Source organism: Panthera onca, chromosome C1 (assembly GCF_046562875.1).
Source record: "Panthera onca isolate mPanOnc1 chromosome C1, mPanOnc1 haplotype 2, whole genome shotgun sequence".
NCBI classification, from domain to species: Eukaryota; Metazoa; Chordata; class Mammalia; order Carnivora; family Felidae; genus Panthera; species Panthera onca.
Window position 1 is genome coordinate 75,516,522 of NC_138346.1, and position 20,314 is coordinate 75,536,835.

General features: G+C 47.2%; 1 protein-coding gene across 6 annotated transcripts; it reads left to right on the forward strand.

Moving 5' to 3' along the window:
- Window positions 1–1,200: 1,200 nt before the first annotated feature.
- On the forward strand, window positions 1,201–19,791 carry NR4A2 (nuclear receptor subfamily 4 group A member 2). Of its 6 annotated transcripts, XM_060626729.3 has the most exons (9): window positions 9,967–12,068; window positions 13,711–13,834; window positions 14,319–15,184; window positions 15,983–16,112; window positions 16,552–16,715; window positions 17,610–17,812; window positions 18,208–18,224; window positions 18,329–18,386; window positions 18,533–18,731. In XM_060626729.3, exons 3-9 carry the CDS (start codon window positions 14,321–14,323, stop codon window positions 18,618–18,620), a joined length of 1,524 nt encoding a protein of 507 aa, XP_060482712.3. In that variant the 5' UTR covers window positions 9,967–12,068; window positions 13,711–13,834; window positions 14,319–14,320; the 3' UTR covers window positions 18,621–18,731. The 6 variants fall into 6 exon arrangements, 5 of the variants coding, with proteins under 5 accessions (XP_060482709.1, XP_060482712.3, XP_060482710.1 ...); XM_060626726.3 differs by lacking the exon at window positions 9,967–12,068 and adding an exon at window positions 1,201–2,148 and having other exon boundaries at window positions 18,208–18,386; window positions 18,533–19,791; XM_060626727.3 differs by having other exon boundaries at window positions 9,969–12,068; window positions 16,552–16,640; window positions 18,208–18,386; window positions 18,533–19,791.
- The last annotated feature ends 523 nt before the right edge of the window (window positions 19,792–20,314 follow it).

Genomic DNA, 20,314 nt, shown 5'->3' on the forward strand with positions numbered 1-20,314 from the left:
AATGTACAAAGTAATAAATTGTCAGAAGACTGAGTAATTCTATACTTGGTTATCCTTTTCCCTTGAGACACAGGCATTCACATTAATAACTTTATGTATCTGAACACAATTATGTCCTTTAGCATCCTAGAATGTTAGCACTGAAAGGGTCTTAGAAACCAGCCTTTCTCCATTTTGAAGATAAGGAAACTGAGGCAGAGAGGCTGTAATTTCTTTTCTTTTTTTTTTCTATTTTACAGTTTATTTATTTTTGAGACAGAGAGAGATAGAGCACGAGCAGGGAGGGGCAGCGAGAGAGAGGGAGACACAGAGTCCGAAGCAGGCTCCAGGCTCCGAGCTGTCAGCACAGAGCCCAACGCTTGGCTCCAACCGGTCAACTGCGAGATCATGACCTGAGCCAAAATGACCTCAACCGACTGAGGCACCCAGGCAGCCGGAAAGGCTGTCATTTCTGCAAGGTGGCACAGAGAATCACAATGAAGACCTACCTAATTAAAACCCAAATTTCCTAGTCTTCAAACTCCCAGCCCAGCGAACCCTTCACCACCCCATTGTGTCTTGATTGTGAATCAACAATCATTTCCTCAGGCCTTTTAACTCACTGTATCCGTGCCAGGCCACTTAAAAACTTTTGTTTCCATCTGCAAATTACCTATCGGCATCCCAGAAAATTCGTGGAGTTCATATATCTGAGACATTTTGCTCAGGAGGAGAAATTATCGTCTGACTACTCCTTTAGTCGATGGTTACAAGAAAATAGACTACCTCTAGTTGTATATGAACACCTTAATGGGCACGAGGAGTGTTAAGGAGTGGGACAGACTGGCCTACGTATGGAAACTTGAACAGGAGGTTCCTCCTCCCCCCCCCCCCCAAAATTACCCATAAAGCCCCCTTTAAATGGCAGCTTTGATGAAAGCCCAGCACGTTGAAAGACTGCAGGCTTTTGGAAAATTCAAATGGCCTGCGCTACGTTCAAAGCCAAAAAGGTATGCAAAAATGCTGAGCCTGAGAGCATGAGTCTTGAAAGCCAGGACCACGCTGCTTCTACTGGGCACCCTTCGTCCAACTTCCCAAAAGCAAACAGTAACATGGCCCTGGGTCCACAAAAACCCACCTAGATAAACAATGCTGGTGGAGTCTGAAGGAAGGAAGGATTTGATCCAGATATAGAGAGGGACGTGGGCGGAACTCTAGGAGATGCGAACGCACGCACATACTTTGAAATACGCTACATCAGGACACGGAAGCTGGAAGGTTTTTGTTTGGTTTTGAACTGAGGATCTGCCGCCACCAACACACCCTACCTGTACTAGGACGGGTGTCGGAGAGTGGAGAAAGCCTCCCGAGGCAGAACTCGAGCTGCGAGTAAGTAACACAGCGACCCCTTCGCTAAACTCGTGGGTTGGGCTCGGCTCGGCCCTTCCCACCCGCGAGCGGCGCTCCGAACGGGGCGGGCCGGGGCGGGGAAAGCCGAGCGCGGCGGGAAGGGCCCAGGGCGGCCGGGGGAGGGCGGAGGGAGGCCGGGGAGGCGGGCGGGCGGCTTTATTGTTTCCTCTCGCCCTCCTCCTCCCGCGCCTTGCCCCAGCGTCACTGGAAAGCCGCCCGAGCCGCCCGGCGGCGGGTTATTTATAGAGCTGGCTGCGCGCGCGTCACGGAGCCCGGCCCGGCTGACGGGGCCGCTGACGCGCTTAGCCGCGGGGCCGAGTCCGCGGGGCTGCGCGCCCGGCGCTGGTGACAATGGGCTTCTGTGTGTGCAGCTGCCGCCGCCGCTGGGGGTCGGGGGAGGGGGGCGGGCGGCCGCTCCCTGACCCCCCCCCCCTCCCTCCCGCCCTCAACTTCCCCGAAAGGTAACCGGCCTCTTCTGCCCCTGGCCGGGCCCCGGGCCCCCCAAGACCCCCTCACCAGCAGCTTCTACCTTTTTTTTTTTCTTTTTCTTTTCTTTTCTTTTTACCAGTAAGTTCCCCTGGGCCCAGCCTCCCCGCTTCCACTTCCCCCGTCTTCCCCTCTTCCCTCCACCCCCAACATGACGAGAGAGGGGGATTTAGCCGGCCGGGGGCGGCCACTTTGTGCGTCCCGGGGAGCGGGACCCGCACAAGGCGCGCCTGCGGGGGATGCGGTGACCGAGGGGCCGGGAGCGCCGGGCAGGTAACGTATCCTGGACCTGGAGCGGGGCTTTGTTTGGGTTGGGGGAAGGGGAGCGGGGTGGGTGCGAGCGCCGGGCAGCCCTGCCGGGACTCCGGCCTCCCGGCTCCTCCGCCCCGCTGGCCCGCGCGCCCGAAGCCGATCTGGGGTGTCACGCCAAGAGCGAAAGAGAAACTTCTGCGTGACTGACTAGATGAGGCTCCTCCCGAGAGACCAAGATAATAGAGGACTCCCCCCGCCCCTCCCCGCCGGTTCTGGCCGGGTACGCCCCCACCCTGCGGAAGGAGGGGCTGGCGGGGATTTTAGGGACTTCCTGGGACGCGGAGACCGGCTCTGAACCGTCCCCTCTCCGCTGCCGCGAGCTGGGAAAGCTTGCTCTGGAGGCTCTCGCACGTGGCAGGCCGGCAGAGAACTTGCCGTGCCTTCTAGGAAATTGCAATCCATTTGTAATGCAGTTTCGCTAATTGGGAGTTCAAAATTAAACTTTAATAAAGCATTTGTGTCGTCTCGTGTAATTGTGAAAGCTTCCATCCGTCCTGGTAGATAGACTCTAAGTCTCAAGTTAATGGCGCTAAGCTAGATTTCCCCCCCAAGTACAATTCCGTCAGCCGTCGTCGGCGCAGCTGGATTTCCGTAAGGTACAGATGTTGCTAATGGCAGCTTAAGCACGGATGGGCAGATAGCATACGGAATGCAACATGTTGCCATATGGTTCCTTTAGCCTTTCACCTCCAGGGATATCAATCACATATATTCTGGGAGGATCTTAATGACTCTCCGAACGGCAAAATGAATTACCTGGTGCAATTTATATCCCTTGACCTGATACGTTATAACAACAGGGAGATAGCATCTCACAGTTTTCTGTGGTATAAATTGAGCTACAGAGCTGCGCTTCAAATTCTGTAGCATCTATTTGTGGCTTGAGGGGCCCTGTCAAATCATTCTGGCTGTAAAAGCTGGTTTCTGTATTGCCTTCCTCCTCCCCCCCCCCCCCCCCCGCCCCCACTCCCGAACAAAACAAAGTTTATAAAGTTTGGCAAAACCGTTGTCTCAGAAAATTTCCAGTCAGCCAACCAAATACTAATTGATGAGAGTATGGAGAAATGGAAAATATGAATTTCCAGAGCTAGTTACTTAAGAGTTTGTAATGTTTAGGAACACCATACTTTTTGGAATCCAGAAAATTAAAGAACTCCTACGAAAAATATGTGTTCTCTGAGTTGTTTCAATATAACTCCTAAGCCTATTAACCATTTGAAATTCTGTTGTTTTGTTTTTTTTTTAAATAAACTTCAGTTATTCTTAAACTTTGGGAAGTAACTTACAGAAAACAGTCATCAGAAATATGAAATATAAGAAATGTAAGGAAGAACTCCCCGGCCAAACAATTTCTATACACAAACACACCCCCGCCCCCCCAACCTCCCACATACACACTATGTGTGTACTTTAACTTGGATCATCTATGTGGCCATGCTGGTCGTTTGTTTTTTTTCCCCCCACCATGTCAGTCACAGCATACTGAGGTCACTGTTTAGATCCTAGTGGAATATTTCTGTAATATTTCACAGGTCTTATTTTAAGTATCCTGGTGACTAATAAAATGGTTGATTGCCTCTAATTTCAGGTTATAAACATGGTTGTCTCTTAGTGTACCCCTCCTTTTTCTTCCACTAATGCAGGGAGGCAACATGGAAAACAAGAAAGAAGGCTAAAACAAAAAAGTAAACAACTTATGAAAACATTTTTTTTTTAACCTTTACCCATTAAGGGATATCTGAAATCTATGGTCATACTATATCTTTTGGAAGATTTCCCTTCCAACAATATGTACATCACGTGAATTCATGTGACCTCACAGACTAACAAAATACACAAGACAGACCTAAGCAATCTGAACAAGTATATATTTTCAGTCATGTCCGGGTCTGAAAGTTAACATTCTGAAAGTTTGTCTATACATCATGTCCTTTCAGTATCATTTTGAAATTAGAAGACAGTATTTTTCCTTTTTTTTTTTTTTTTCTCCTTTTGTCGTAGGTGATGACGTGTTACCTGGTGCTTGGGTTAGTGCGATAATCTTGGCAATACCAAATAATCTAAGACCTTTTGTCTATTTATATAGCAGAAAAATCTTCTACAGAACACATTAAGATCTATATCTGAGTTATGGCGACCATTTCTGGGGGCTGTTTTTGGTAATCTTTTAATGGCTAAGGTTTTCTCTCTGCAGCACCAGCACTCAATGAGTTTTAACCCTGATCAGAAGTGAGCTTGTCAATAATGACTCCATCTCCGTGACTTGTGAATAGGCAGTGAGTGTGTCCTTTAATCAGTCACACAGAACTCGGCCTTATAAAGCTGTTATTGTCATGAGCAGATATGCAGCCTTTTGTTAGGCTCCATGATTATTAACGTGCTCCTCCTTCAAAAGCCAGGCCTGCTGTGCTTCATTTCAGAATTCAAGTCCATTAGTAAATAAAATCCTAAGCAGCACGATTTGCTTTTTCTCAAGTTACAACATTACAGATAGTTCATGAATGATTTGGGGCCCTTTTGTAGACCTAAACGATGTATATTTTTGGTAGACACATCCAGTAGTAAAAACAAGATGTGGACCTTGCATCATGACTTTTATTTTAAATGAAGATTTGATGGATGTCCATTGTTACTCTAAATGAGGTGGCTGGCAGCCAAGGCGGTCCCTGTGGCTGGGAAGTCCTAGCATTGTTATTGTCTACCAGGGAATCACTTTCTATTTTTTGAGCTCTCAACTTCACCTCCCTCATTCAATATTGCCCTTCCATATTGCTAATCTGAGAATTCGTTTGGAAAAGAAAACTTTTGAAAATGTGTTTGTATTGGCCAAGAAGATTTTCACCACTGTTTCTGGTTGCCTGCTGGTTTACAGCTTTTATCTTGAGCTGGCCTGTTTATTTTAATTGAAAATGAAGAGATACCCTTAGGAGAGGGTATATTCCCCATGCTCTAATTTTAATTGTGATGTAATCCTAGCTGCCTTCTTATTTTTTACTCACGAATGTATTTTAAAATAGGGCAGATAGGGCAGATGTATGTGTTTCTCATAGGAACATGGGACAAGTTATGGATTGGCATTAGGCCTCTCATAGAACTCTGCATTCAAGTGAGTGGGGGTGGGGAGGAGAGCCATGAGGAAAGAGTATGCTGGTCCCACTGCACTGGCCCTGTTTGCTTTTCAAATTTAAAATCTACATTGCTGCATTGGAAACTTGTTTCTCTCTTTTATAGCATTTCATTTTAAAAGAATTCTTTAAAAACTGTCAATCTGTAAATATTTAACCAGCCAGGCAGGAAACAGTCTTTTATTCTCAGCTATATGCAGCTTTGTTTTTATCTGGGTTAGTGTGAGTGCCATGTAAATACCACATAAAAATTTGACTTGGTTTTCCTTACTTTGACTGAAGATTGACAGGGGCTTCTTTAATTAATCTTGTTCTCTTTCATGTTCTGTATTCAGATATTGAAATACAGTATTTTTATACATTTATAAGATTGTGTTTGCATTTATTTAATTTATGTTTCTTTTTTTAAAGCATGTAGCCTTGAATGTTTGTTCTACTTTTTTTTTTTTTTTCTTCACATCATTACTCTGGTACTGCTTGATGTAACTTGATTAGCTCCCTCCCCAGTCATGATTGGTAATTAAAATAGGCATTAAAATTAGTCACTTAGCAATTTTGCTGTTCAATTGGCAATTAAATTACTTAATTGCAATTAAAGTCCTAATTTTAATTGGCAAAATGATAGATGTAGATTTAAGATAATATGTATAAATACTTTAATAAGTGTCTATATAAGGATTACTTAATTACTCAACTTCAAGTTTATGCTGTTAACTTTAGAACTTTTAAGTGAGCAATGAAATTTATATTACATCTATTCAAAGGATATGGTAATTAGATTTATTACTTATCACTATAAGGGTCCTTGCTATAAGTTACTTTTGTAGTGTTAAAATTGTAGGCTTGATAATTGCAGAATTATGATGAGGAAAAGGGCATATATGTCTTTGTCGTAATATATCAGTGCAGGATGTTCATTTTTTTTATTAAATCAAGAGGTTCCTATCCACCAGGTAGTCTGAGGAAAAAGAAAAGAATCAAAAGTGGTTATTTTGTCATTAAAGGTAGACCGAAACTAGCCAGCTGTGATATAAGCACAGAAACTGTCACAAAGTGTATGTATTTTATCTACTTAGTATGCTATATAATACTGTGATAGTTACTAATGTTATTAGCTACTTTTAGAATTTCAAGTGCCCTTGATATTTTCTTAGCATGTAGCTACTTATTCGTAGAATCTTTAAGATGTCTTCTAGGACTTGGTACAATTTAATGACTGACCCTCCCATCCATGTTTACTGAAATTAGCAATGAAATCCAAAACCAAAGTTACCCTTCCTTGCTTAACCAAAAAGAATTCTTCCATGGAAAATACTGGTGGTTTCCATAGGCTGGGAGTATGGGTGAAGGGCTAGTTACTATTTCATGGGTATACAGTTTCGTCTTTATAAGATGAAGCATTGTAGAGAGGGATAGTGGTGATGCGTACACAACAATGTGAATGTATTTACCATCACTGAACAGTTCACTTGAACACGGCTAAGATAGTAAATTTAATGTTCTGTGTACTTTACCACACATACAGAAAGAAAATACTGAGTGATTAGTTTAAAAGCAATTGTTTAGGAGATGGTTACTGAGAGTCAAGCATTAGAGAAAAGATGAAGAATTTTTATTATGCAAAATACTTTTTGAGTGGCATGAGGCTTTACCATATGTTCAGTTTTATAATTTTAATTTGCAAGTAGATGCTTCTAGAAAAAAAAGAGTGCTGTTTTCTCCTGCACATCTTTACACATTTCTAGAATGGAGTTCTGTATTGAAGTAAGAAATAATTTTGCATTCAGTGAGTGATGTTGGTAAAAAAAAAAAAAAAAAAATTGGGCTGAATAAAACTGAGTAAAACGCCATAACTACCCAAAATGTGAATATCAGGTAAGCAATTGACTTCTTGTGTAAGCATCCTATAGGAAGAGAATAAATGATTGACCGATTAATATCCTATTAATGCAAATGAAAAGGCAAAAGGAAAAAAGCAAAAAAACCCTTCAATATTAAAAAATTATTTTGTAGTTCCATAACTGAGTTTGTTTTCCAAAGTGAAAATTTCTCTCTTCTATCACTAATGTAAAATGTCTTGCTGAATGGCAACAAATGCCATGAATATAAATTTGTCAAAATATAACTTAAAATATATATCTCATTTTAATGTCTAAGATCGTTTCCATTAAGTAATTTTATTACGAAATATCTTAAACATGCCTCAACTCCTACAGTATAACAGTGATGTCTCTTCACTATATCTGAATTGTAAGGGCTACTCTGAGTTCATTTTGGGAGAATAGTGAAAAGATTCCCTAAGGACCCCTTTCCCATGCATTAAGATGGAAAATCCTATGGGATTACATCTATGTTTGCTTTCTAAATTATACGAAAAGCTCAATTTTATTAAGTATAATCTGTCTAGCCATGCATAAAATAAAATACTTTGGTTTAGATGTGAGTGTATGTATTATTTATATTATTTTTTATAAAAATATCTTTCTATACATGTGTCAATATATTCTGCTTAATATTGGTTAATATCCTAAAAGATAATATAGTAACATGACTTCCCTAAATGATTTTCTGACATCATTTAACTGTATAGATTGATAGAATTGGCAATTTTGTCATTTAGTTGTTTCCAAAAGAAGGAGCTACTTATGTATAAGACCAATTTTCACTCCTATTTAACTCATTAAAGAAAACAGACCTTCAGTGGGGCTAATTTTACACATTTATACATCGCAGTAATTTAAAGTTGTATCAGAATCCTGGCCCTGAAAAAAAAACTAGTATTGTCATTTTAGTTGAGTTATAAAATAGTTTATATTCAAGAATCTATGTTAAAAAATTATGAAGGGTTGCAGTCATATATAAGTGCAAAATTTCAGTTTCTTTTAGCCTAAAGCATCATTTTAACATTTTCTAAAAGGTTGTTCAATTCTACATTTTGATTCCATTATATGTGTAATTAAACCTCTGTGCACAAAAGCATTCTCTTATGTACTAGCAAATACACCCACAGGAATCCTCTTCTAAACTATAATTTATTTAAACATGTAATCATAGGATTTTAAAACATGCTTTCATTTTTCCAAACTATATGCCAATTTGAGCTACTTGGTGATAAAATGAGAGATTTTATTACTATTTTGATTTCCCCCCCCTGTGACTTAACAGGGAGTTAAACATGGGCAGGAGGAAAAAAAGAGTATCTATTGTGAACCTAATTCCATGTGTTCAACTGTTTCCCCTTTTAAGAAAAACAGACAAGAATAAAAGATTTGTAGCTATTTATAAATTCCAGCACAGTACCGAATATTTGGGCCTGCAGCTTTCTCTCCTAGGGTTTGGCCTAAGTAGTAAATAGCTAGCTGGTGAGTGAGTGAGTGAGTGAGTGAGTGAGTGAGTGAGTGAAATCTTCCTGATCCTTGTGGAGTCAGGCCCCCTACTGACAGGATCAGTCAATTACAGACGTTGGCGGTTCTACTGAGACTTCGTTCCGTCAAAATCTGGTGGGGACACAGGAGTCAGGAGCTTTGAGCGTGGTCCTTTTTTACTCTTTCTGATGTTTGTGTTACATCCTTTCCACCCCGAGCACATCCGAAGCCCTACCAAAAATGCTAGCCCAAGAAGTAGCTTATCCAGTAATTGGTTCAAATGAGTTTATCAGTCTTGCATCCAGGGTGCCTTCCTAAGAAGTAACGCTTGCCAGGAACTAAAATAGGAATTTGAAGAAGAGGGAGAACTCTTAAACAAGTTGTAGGGTGCAAGGGCAAATGTCCACCTTTTGTCTCTTTTTCATTGTGATATTGAATCCTTCCATCTCCAGTTACTAATAATTATAATTAGCTGCTGTGGAAAACTGCCTCTTGATCTTGGGTGCATTAAGACTTGGGCAAGGGCTCTGTTAAGCCAGACTCGACAGGTTGCTGCTGTAGAATAACGCATCACACTGCACTGTGTGTCTACCTCAGAGCTCACTTTAAGAACTGCAGAACACTTTTCCACTCTCTGGGAGAGAATTCTCAAGTTGTCCCCAGGCTCAACCCAGGCTAAAGCCTAGTGTTTTTAAAAATGGCCATAAGGGAGGAGGAACTTGTGGAGGGAATGTACCTACTCAGATGTGCGTGTTTGTGTATGGAGGGTGCTGGTTACAACCTTAAAGTTCTCCTGGCCCCCGCTTTCCTAGGAATATATTAAAAAATAATAACCGCCACCCCGGCGTGGCCGCGTTTGAGTTTCCGACTGCCTGAAAATAGCTGCCGGGAGCCTGGCCCACCGCTGGGATCAAGGAAAAGCTCCTCCTGGCAGCGCCCTGCTCCCTCGCGGAAGGGGAAGGGAACCCGGGAGGGCGCCACCGAGCTAGAGCCGCTGCTATTTTGGGCCCAGCCCCGCGGGTGCGTCAATGCCTGCGCCCCTGCGTCACCGCCACCCCCACCCCTTTCCTTCTCCCCGGCTCTCCAAACTCTCACTTTTTCCCTTTCGTTCGCGTGGAATCGCTCCTGCCCACGGGGCGCTGACGCTACCGAGCTCATGCTAATAGGCTATTCTTCGCCCTCCTCCCGTCTTCCCCCTACTCACACATCCTCACTCACCACAACAGCCCCCCCCCACATACACACACACACACACACGCGCGCGCGCGCGCGCACACACACACACACACACACACACACACACACACTCACTCACTCACACACACTTCCTGGTTTTATTTGTGCTCCGGCCCGCTGGGGCACCGCTGAGCCGCGGCGGCGGCGGCGGCGGCGGCGGCGGCGGCAGTCGAAACATCTGGGGGAAACTTAAGGTGGCCACGCAGGTTTTGCCGAGGCTGCGGCGCAGAGGAGCCCGAGGCTTCCCGGGGCAGCCGCAGGACACCTGATGGCTACGCCTCTCCAGCCGCTGGGGAGCGGGCAAAGGCTAGGGTGCAGATTAGAGCTGAGCGGCTCCGGAACGCGCCTGGTTCCGCGGCGCTTTTTGCCCATCCAGGGAACGCCAGGATGGGGGTCGGGGGAAAGTTGCCAGGGGGCTCCCGCAGCCTGGAATCGAGCCCTGCCAAGGGAGGAGGGGCGGTTGGAACTCTTCGCGGGCAGAGAGGGGGATACCTCGGAAGCTTCCCTCCCCACGTCCCAGCCTCGTCCAGCCCCTTGGGAGAAGCCCGCAGAGGCCCGCCCTGCTCGGGCCCGAGGAACAGGGAAGGGGGCTCGATCCCGGGAGAGGTGGCGTTTCCTTTGCTAGAAAGCGCCTTGCGCCCTCAGCCTGGCGGGCGGATTGGCTTGCAAAGTGGAGTCGGCGGGGAATCGGGCAGCCGCGGGGGTGCGGCGAGCTGCCACGGTGCTCCGAGTCCCTCTCCTGGGAGGGCTAGACGCACAACTTTACGCTCGCGGAGATACCCCTCCCTCTCCCAATGTTTTGCCTTTCCCTTTTGGCTCTCAGATTGAGGTTTCGAGAGCCCTTGTGCTTCAGAGGAGGGTTGATTTGTGTCTCTACAACTCGTACTGGGGTACAAGTTGGTGGGCACCCAGGAGTGTCGAAAGTATTAGAGTTGGCGAAAGGTGGGGTTAGAGCCCCTTTCCGCCGCAGGCGCACCTGTTGCCCGCTGCTCGGCTGCATTGTCTGCGAAAGGAAAGTGGGCGACGCCTCATTCTGACTTTGGGGATCCCTGAAGGGCTGGGATGCTGTCTACCTGCTCCCCTCTCTTCCCCTTTCCACGCACCACATCCTCCCTTGCACGTGGGCACTGCAAGGAAAGAAGGGAACACAGAGAACAGGCCCTACCCAGTACCTTCCACCTTGGACTGTGTGTGTGTGTGTGTGTGTGTGTGTGTGTGTGTGTGTGTGTGTAGGAGGGGAGGGGAGACAGAGACAGAGAATGCCAACGCCAAAGGAGGAGGCCATGGACAGGAAAAAGGAGAAAAAGGATATGCATCGGACTAGGGAAATCCCACCCTAACTGCCTAAGCCCTTTGACCGTCTCGGGTCGTGGGACGTCTGTACGCGCTTCCGCTAATGAAGGTGACAGTTGTGAGTGCGTGAGGTTAGGACACTGCCAGATACACCCCACCCCTTGCTAGTCCAGGTGCTGGCTACCTGACCCTCGTCAGCGTTCCCTGCCGCCCGGGCTTTTGTTGCACCCTCCCCCACAAGTGAGCCGCCGGGCTGCAGCAGTGGCCTGGGGGTTTGGGAGGTGGGGGGGGGGGGAAGGTGAGGTGAGATGTCGCGGTGCTGCGGGCTGCGCGGACCTGAGTGGAGAGGTCACACCTCTTTCGGAAAAAAAAAAAAAAAAAAAAGAAAAAAGAAAGAGACAGAGAAAAGAAAAAAAAAAAAAACCCAGGCTGGCGACCAAGGTGAACCCAGAACGGTTCCCACCTTAAAATCGGCCCTACTCGTGACGTCAGGTCGGAAATATACCAAAGCGAGAGCCGGCCAGGAGTCCGGGGAGCGCGGCGGCGCGGCGATTGGGCGGCGGGCCGCTGACGCGCGCTGACGCGCGGAGACTTTAGGTGCATGTTGGCAGCGGCAGCGCGAGCCACATAAACAAAGGCACATTGGCGGCCAGGGCCAGTCCGCCCGGCGGCTCGCGCTAGGCTCCGCGGTCCCGCTCGCCTGCCCAGGCGGCCGCCTTCTCCTGCGCCCTCCCCGCTCTCGGCCACCAGGCTACCTTCGCCCCTCTCGCCCACCCCTCCCCGACCCTGCCACCCGGACTCCCAGAGGGAACTACACTTCGGCCGAGTTGAATGAATGAAGAAATACGCGGAGAACTCCTAAGTGAGTAGACGCAGCCCGTGCAGCTCGAGTTCCCTTATCCTTCTCTCTTCTTTTGCACGTCTCTTCTTTCCACATGTGTGGGACAGGTTTTCTGGAAGTGGGCGCCAGAGGTTCGGAGCGCGAGCGGGGCGGGAGGATGGGGAATAGGTGCGTGCAGCCACAGCGGTCATTTGCCCGAACTCCAGCTTTGGCACTAGGGGGGAGTTGGCTCCCAGCAGGCTTCCAGGCTCCTCATTGGTGGACGTGGAAGAGAGACCTGCATAGTTTGGGAGAGCTGTGGACTTGCCTGGGGAAATGTGCCCAAAGTTTGCTCTTAGAGCAGAATTGATTGTTACCATTGGGCAGGGAGACTCCAGGTCCTGTATATACGAGGGTCTGGGACACTGCCCACAAAGGGACAGGGAGAAAGTTCTTCAGTTTATTTGTTGCTTGGGAACTGCGTCTCCGAGGCTGGCCGGATTGCCAGGGTTTCCTGGGTATTATTGAATAAGGGGTAGTGTTGCTGTTGGTACAGTGTCCTATTACTAAGTTGCTTGAAATTTCTGGTTTTGACACATGCCGTGCTTGTGTTTGTGAGTGCGTCAGAGAGAGAGACAGAGAGACAGAGAGATAGAGAGTAAAGAGTACAGTTATGAAACTGCGAAGTTACCAGGAGGTTAATATCCAGCACAGGCATATCTCTTAAGGGCTGTGGCTATCATGGGCCGCTTTCCTTTCTACTTTTTCTGATTAACCTTCCTCCCCATGAAGCAAGATTATGGGGGTGGGGGAAGGAGAACAGAAGGAATGGATATATTTGGCTTTCTTTTTCATTAGTAATAGGACTGTGCTCTAGAATGCCTTCCAAGTGGCAACATCTGAAAATTACTGGGACACAAGAATGCCTTGTTCCGGCAAGTAGGCAGATTGTGGAAGGCTGTATAGGGAAGGTGTTTGGCTCCCTATGTTGGGAAATGCTTCTAACCTCGGTGCCAACACCAGATAAGCAGTGTTTCCCTCCCTCTGCAGTTGACCTAAGATGCTCCTGGAAAAGTAGGGTCTCTGCCTCCCACCCCTTGGCCACTAAAGATGTTGAAAGGCAAATTTCCTGGGGAAAGTGAATGCCAATTCACCTGTATCCTCAACCCCAGTGTTGTGTCAAAATCCAGACGCTTCCATTCAGATCGCCTTCAGGGCTGCCCAGGCCTTGCTAGCATTCTGTAACCACAGGGGTTACAGAAAACACTTGATAGAAGTTTCCAGTGCTGCATTTTATTAAACTCTAGTTTCTTCTTATTTGAGTCTGAATTAAACAAAAATGGAAATGACACTACCCTCCCACCTCCATCTCTACCCCCCTGCATCTTAGCAAAGGGCCTAATTTATTACATCATAAGTATTAAATAAGTACATGAAGTACCTTTTCTCCTTCAGAACCCTCTCTCTGCAAGGACTTACACAGTGCAGTGGGTTGGCATTTCCTGTTGTTTACAGCCATCTCTTTTACACATTCATCTTAACTCCTAAGTTTGGTAAAGGCTACACATTAATTTCCAATGAAACAACCAAGGAAGGTATAGAAGGACTTGCCTGGTGACTCTACTGATGCCCAGATGAATCTGTCGGGAAAGTCACCCTGAAGCTTCTTGTGTCTGTGTTTCAGGGAGGAGATCCGACAGGCTGGACTCCCCATTGCTTTTCTAAAAATCTTGGAAACCTTGTCCTTCACTGAATTACGACACTGTCCACCTTTAATTTCCTCGAAAACGCCTGTAATTCGGCTGAAGGTTAGTGCAACTTTGTTTTTTTTCTTTCCCTCCTCCGAGTTCCCTGACCATCAAGAAACAGGGCGATACGATCTTCCTCAGCAAACTCTGTCACTTAAGGTTTTCCTGGCCCATCATCTTGGGGAACAACATTCTCATTGTGCAATTCACCCTCATTTCTAGAATGAGCCTGCTGAACCCGAGCTTCAGAGGAAAGGCTCATTTGAGCGGGACTGGCCGGGTGAGGGGGTGAGGGGGGAGGCGGTTGAGATATCCGGGAATGGAGACCCTCAATAGCTTTCTAGCTCTGGGTCTCCCTTGGACCAGCCTTTCCATGCCCTGCACTGTTTTGCTTCGCAGCATTCGCGCTCTCCGCCCTTCCTTTCGCGTCCCTACGTGCTCTCTGACCGCCACGAGCTGCCGGTGTAGCTCCAGGTGTACCCGAGCCCCGGGAAAAGTGTTCAGTTGACCAGGCTGAGTGTATATTACCCTGTTTCATTTCCAGCCATGCCTTGTGTTCAGGCGCAGTATGGGTCCTCGCCTCAAGGAGCCAGCCCCGCTTCTCAGAGCTACAGTTACCACTCTTCGGGAGAATACAGCTCCGATTTCTTAACTCCAGAGTTTGTCAAGTTTAGCATGGACCTCACCAACACTGAAATCACTGCCACCACTTCTCTCCCCAGCTTCAGTACCTTTATGGACAACTACAGCACAGGCTACGACGTCAAGCCACCTTGCTTGTACCAAATGCCCCTGTCCGGACAGCAGTCCTCCATTAAGGTAGAAGACATTCAGATGCACAACTACCAGCAACACAGCCACCTGCCCCCTCAGTCCGAGGAGATGATGCCGCACTCCGGGTCGGTTTACTACAAGCCCTCCTCGCCCCCGACGCCCACCACCCCGGGCTTTCAAGTGCAGCACAGCCCCATGTGGGATGACCCAGGCTCCCTCCACAACTTCCATCAGAACTACGTGGCCACCACGCACATGATCGAGCAGAGGAAAACGCCCGTCTCCCGCCTCTCCCTCTTCTCATTTAAGCAGTCGCCCCCCGGCACCCCCGTGTCTAGCTGCCAGATGCGTTTCGACGGGCCCCTGCACGTCCCCATGAACCCGGAGCAGGCGGGCAGCCACCACGTGGTGGACGGGCAGACCTTCGCTGTGCCCAACCCCATCCGAAAGCCCGCGTCCATGGGCTTCCCAGGCCTGCAGATCGGCCACGCGTCGCAGCTGCTGGACACGCAGGTGCCCTCGCCGCCGTCGCGGGGCTCTCCCTCCAACGAGGGGCTGTGCGCCGTGTGCGGCGACAACGCGGCCTGCCAACACTATGGCGTGCGCACCTGTGAGGGCTGCAAAGGTTTCTTCAAGGTGAGCGAGGACCGGGCGGAGGAGGCAGGTAGGGGCCCCCTAGTGCCGGGAGCCTCCGAGTGCGCGCTGCACCTGGGTGCAGGCAACCCAGTCCCACCTAGTTGGCCCAACTCCCGGGTCCGCCGAGGCGGCCCTACAGAGGTTCACGGACTGTGGCGGAGGCTTCTGGGTGCCTGAGAAAGGGAAGTAGAAGGCCGGGAGACCTGGGGTCGCATCCTCTGCACGCAGAAGACCCGGCAGGCCCCAGCCCGAAGTTGCTGGAGCCAGAGTTAGAAGAGGGTCATTTGCATGTGCTAGGAGCTGTCTTCTCTGTTCAGATTGAAATTGGTTAGGACAGAGAACCGTGTCTGAGCTAACCAAGTGGAACAGAATTCCCTATGGTCAAATTAAGTGATCTCTTTATTTCGCCATCCTGATTGAATAATCTTATCATTTTAAATAGAGAAGGTCTCCAAGGAATGTAAATAATATGAATGCCCACGGATTTGTATTTACTGAGCGTCTCCTTCTCCTTCTCTTGGCATATAAAACACAGCGAGGAGCGGCGAGGTTAGCTCAAATGTTAACGCTATCAATTTTCTCCTGTTAAATGCCCTGGGGTAGGAACACGAAAAGAAAGAGAAAGAAAAAGAAAAGGAAAAAAAAATAAAAAAGGAGTGGTGTATACGTGTTTGTTTGTGGGGAGGGAGTGTAGATCCCAGCCGTTGAGAAATTCTTCCTGGATCCCCTGGGTTGCTGGATTTTCAAAAAAAAAAAAAAAAAAAAAAAAAAATCGGTCTGTATTGTCTCCTTTTGCAGCGCACGGTACAAAAAAACGCAAAATACGTGTGTTTAGCAAATAAAAACTGCCCAGTGGACAAGCGGCGCCGGAATCGCTGTCAGTACTGCCGATTTCAGAAGTGCCTGGCTGTTGGGATGGTCAAAGAAGGTAGGTCGGGACAAGTAGCCCACTCCCCGGTCTGCGCCCACGGGAAAGTGCTGCGCCCACCCCAGTCGCGTTTTCCACTTCCCAGAGCGGCGGGGGGGGGGGGGGGGGGGGGGGAGGGGGAGGTCTCCGGGTCCCCCCACCCCCCACCCCCATCAGAGTCTGGCCTCCACGACCCAGCAGCTGCCTGCTTGCCCATCCCGCCCTGCAGAAAGCAGCCAGGCCCTTCTCGCCTTCAACCCAACGACCCATTTGGAAGAACACATAAAACCACCCCACATTTTTGATGCTTCTCGTCAGTAAAGGCTTTACAAGCAGTGGGACCCTGCGCGGCCCGGCCCGGCGGCCCGGCCCCGGGGCTGCGGCCTTCCCCCGGGAGGGGCCGAGGCGGCAGCTGGGTCCCGCTAGGGGGAGCGACGCTAACCCGTTTGTTCCTTTGCAGTGGTTCGCACGGACAGTTTAAAAGGCCGGAGAGGTCGCTTGCCCTCGAAACCGAAGAGCCCACAGGAGCCCTCTCCCCCCTCGCCCCCGGTGAGTCTGATCAGTGCCCTCGTCAGGGCCCATGTCGACTCCAACCCGGCTATGACCAGCCTGGACTATTCCAGGGTAAGAAGCTGGCGGGGGTAGCATGTGGACGAACCGACAGACGGGCAGGACCCCTTCCCACACCCATCACTAGCCCCCAGCCTCCAGCAAGGCTGTGGCTTTACAGCCGTGGGCAGAGCCGGCAGCACACAGAGCCACAAACAAACCATGTTGCTGGGAGTGTAGACCGGAGGACAGAGGAAGGAGGAGAGCACAGGCCACAGTGATCACATCTCTGGGAGCCCTCCTTCTTACTGCCATCGCACGCACACACATGCTCACACACTCATGCCTCTAATGCCCAAACCACAGGCTGCACAAAACGCTCCCCCCGCCCCGCTTGGTTTTGATCCCCAATTTTCCACAGAGACGCTTTAATCCTTGTCCCCTGTGGCACTGTCAGGGTGGGGGATGCCTGCTTGGGGGTTGGGGAAGGGAAAGAGAGAGGTAGAAGGAATGGCAGCGGGGTGGGAAATCAAGTGGTCAGATTCCTTTTTTACCCCAGCTGTGAGAAATGTGTGGGCTTTAATTGGAGGAAGTATGTCGGGCAAACCAAGAAGCCACTGCAATTTTATTAAGATTTGCAAAGGGCGTCTCTGCTCGAGACCCACTCTGGGACTGGCATGAATACTAACGTGTCAATTGTTTTGTGGAGATAAGAGTGAACGTTTCCCAGGGCTGGATGGCACTGTATTTAGTCTGTATGGAAATGGTAATTTACATATTTAAAGCAGCGACCTCATAGCACCATCCCTAATTGAATTAATTGCCCCGGAACATCTAATTTCCTTACTGGTCAGAGAGAGGTTTAATTGTTATAAAAACCTGGCTCCCCTACTAGAAGCGGGGTTAGCAATTTCACGGGTTATATATTTTAGAGAACCTCATTAAGTGCTTTTTAAAATGAAATTCCAGTTCCAGGCGAACCCTGACTATCAGATGAGTGGAGATGACACCCAGCATATCCAGCAGTTCTATGATCTCCTGACTGGCTCCATGGAGATCATCAGGGGCTGGGCCGAGAAGATCCCGGGCTTCGCTGACCTGCCCAAAGCCGACCAAGACCTGCTTTTCGAGTCTGCTTTCTTAGAACTGTTTGTGCTGCGATTAGCGTACAGGTAACGGAGGAGGCAATCCGGGGAGGCTGGGAAAGGAGGAAGAGAGGAGTCAAGAAGGGAAAGAAAGAGACAGGGGAATGAAAGGGAGGGGGGTGGATGAGAAAAATACAGAATAGGAAAATGAAAGAGGGAGAGAAGAAGGAAAAGACAGTAGACAAAAGAAGAAGGGAAGGAATGAGCCCAGAAGCCTTGGGTGAATGGAATGGAAGTGGGATAGGGGGCGTTCTTGATTGTTATGAAATTAAACCCTTTCAAGGTCTACTGGTCTACATTTTATTAACTCTTCCGTAATTAGGTGCCTCTTAAATCCCTCATTTATTGCTCTTCAAGTAATTAGTTGTTTAGCTTTTCTCTCTCTCTTTTTCTCCCCTCTCTCTCTTTGGTATTAATTGCAGGTCCAACCCAGTGGAGGGTAAACTCATCTTTTGCAATGGGGTGGTCTTGCACAGGTTGCAATGCGTTCGTGGCTTTGGGGAATGGATTGATTCCATTGTTGAATTCTCCTCCAACTTGCAGAATATGAACATCGACATTTCTGCCTTCTCCTGCATTGCTGCCCTGGCTATGGTCACAGGTCAGTACCTCAGGTGCAGGGCACTTCTCTGAAACTGCCCAGAGGGGTCTATCGCGATTTTCCCTTGCCCCTGAGCGTCCATCGTCCTGCCAGCTAGCTAACTGCTTTGTGTGTTCCTCTTTTGTTTCTGATTGTGTTTTCTGCAGAGAGACACGGGCTCAAGGAACCCAAGAGAGTGGAAGAACTGCAAAACAAGATTGTAAATTGTCTCAAAGACCATGTGACTTTCAATAATGGGGGGTTGAACCGCCCCAACTATTTGTCCAAACTGTTGGGGAAGCTCCCAGAACTTCGTACTCTTTGCACACAGGGGCTACAGCGCATTTTCTACCTGAAACTAGAAGACTTGGTACCACCGCCAGCAATAATTGACAAACTTTTCCTGGACACTTTACCTTTCTAAGACCTTCTCCCATGCACTTCAAAGGAACTGGAAAGAAACCTAAAAGTATCCAGAGGGGGCAAGTCACAAGGCAGAGATATCCCCATGAGCTGTCTCAGCTCTAGCTGGCCCCCACCCCCTCCATAAAACCCCAGCCCCTCGATCCCTAAAGAAAACAAAAACAAAAACAAAAAAACAAAACAAAAACAACAAAAACTGTTGCTATTTCTTAACCTGCAGGCAGAACTTGAAAGGGCATTTTGGCTCCGGGGCATCCTGGATTTAGAACACGGACTACACACACAGTGGTATAAACTTTTTATTATCAGTTTAAAAATCAGTTTATTGTTCAGAAGAAACATTCCTAATGTCTGATGGGAAATGTTTGGCCATGTTTGGTTGTTGCCATTAAGACAAATGTAACACACACACACACACACACACACACACATGCACACACACACACCTCACACATTGTAAGGGGACCCACAAGTATTGCCCTTTAAAAGACTTCAAAGTTTTCTGCTGTAAAGAAAGCTGTAATATATAGTAAAACTAAATGTTGCGTGGGTGGCATGAGTTGAAGAAGGGAAAGGCTTGTAAATTTACCCAATGCAGTTTGGCTTTTTAAATTATTTTGTGCCTATTTATGAATACATATTACAAATTCTAAAAGATAAGTGTGTTTGCAAAAAAAAAAAGAAAAAAGAAAAAAAGAACTACACACAAAAGGGACAAGCATGTTGATTCTAGGTCGAAGATGTTATAGGCACTTGCTATTTCAGTAATGTCTATATTATATAAATAGTATTTCAGACACTATGTAGTCTGTTAGATTTTATAAAGATTGGTAGTTATCTGAGCTTAAACATTTTCTCAATTGTAAAATAGGTGGGCACAAGTATTACACATCAGAAAATCCTGACAAAAGGGACACATAGTGTTTGTAACACCGTCCAACATTCCTTGTTTGTAAGTGTTGTATGTACTGTTGATGTTGATAAAAGAAAGTTTATATCTTGATTATTTTGTTGTCTAAAGCTAAACAAAACTTGCATGCAGCAGCTTTTGACTGTTTCCAGAGTGCTTATAATATACATAACTCCCTGGAAATTACTGAGCACTTTGAATTTTTTTTGTTTTTTTTTTAATGTCTAAAATTGTCAGTTAATATATTATTTTATGTTTGAGTAAGAATTTTAATAATGCCATATTCTGTAGTATTTTTCTTTGTATATTTCCAGTATGGCACATGATATGGAGTCACTGCCTTTTTTTCTATGGTGTATGACAGTTAGAGACGCTGATTTTTTTTTTCTGATAAATTCTTTCTTTGAGAAAGACAATTTTAATGTTTACAACAATAAACTATGTAAATGAACAGAATTTTGTCTTCTTTCTGGGTCAGGAAAAAAGGATGACTGAACAGCAATCTACAATAGAGTTGGAGCTTGATTTAGGATCGGTCCCTTATTGAACATTTGAGTTTCAAACTGACAGCCTAGATCTATTTTAGCAAAAGAGCCTGGGGAATTAAACTAATTAT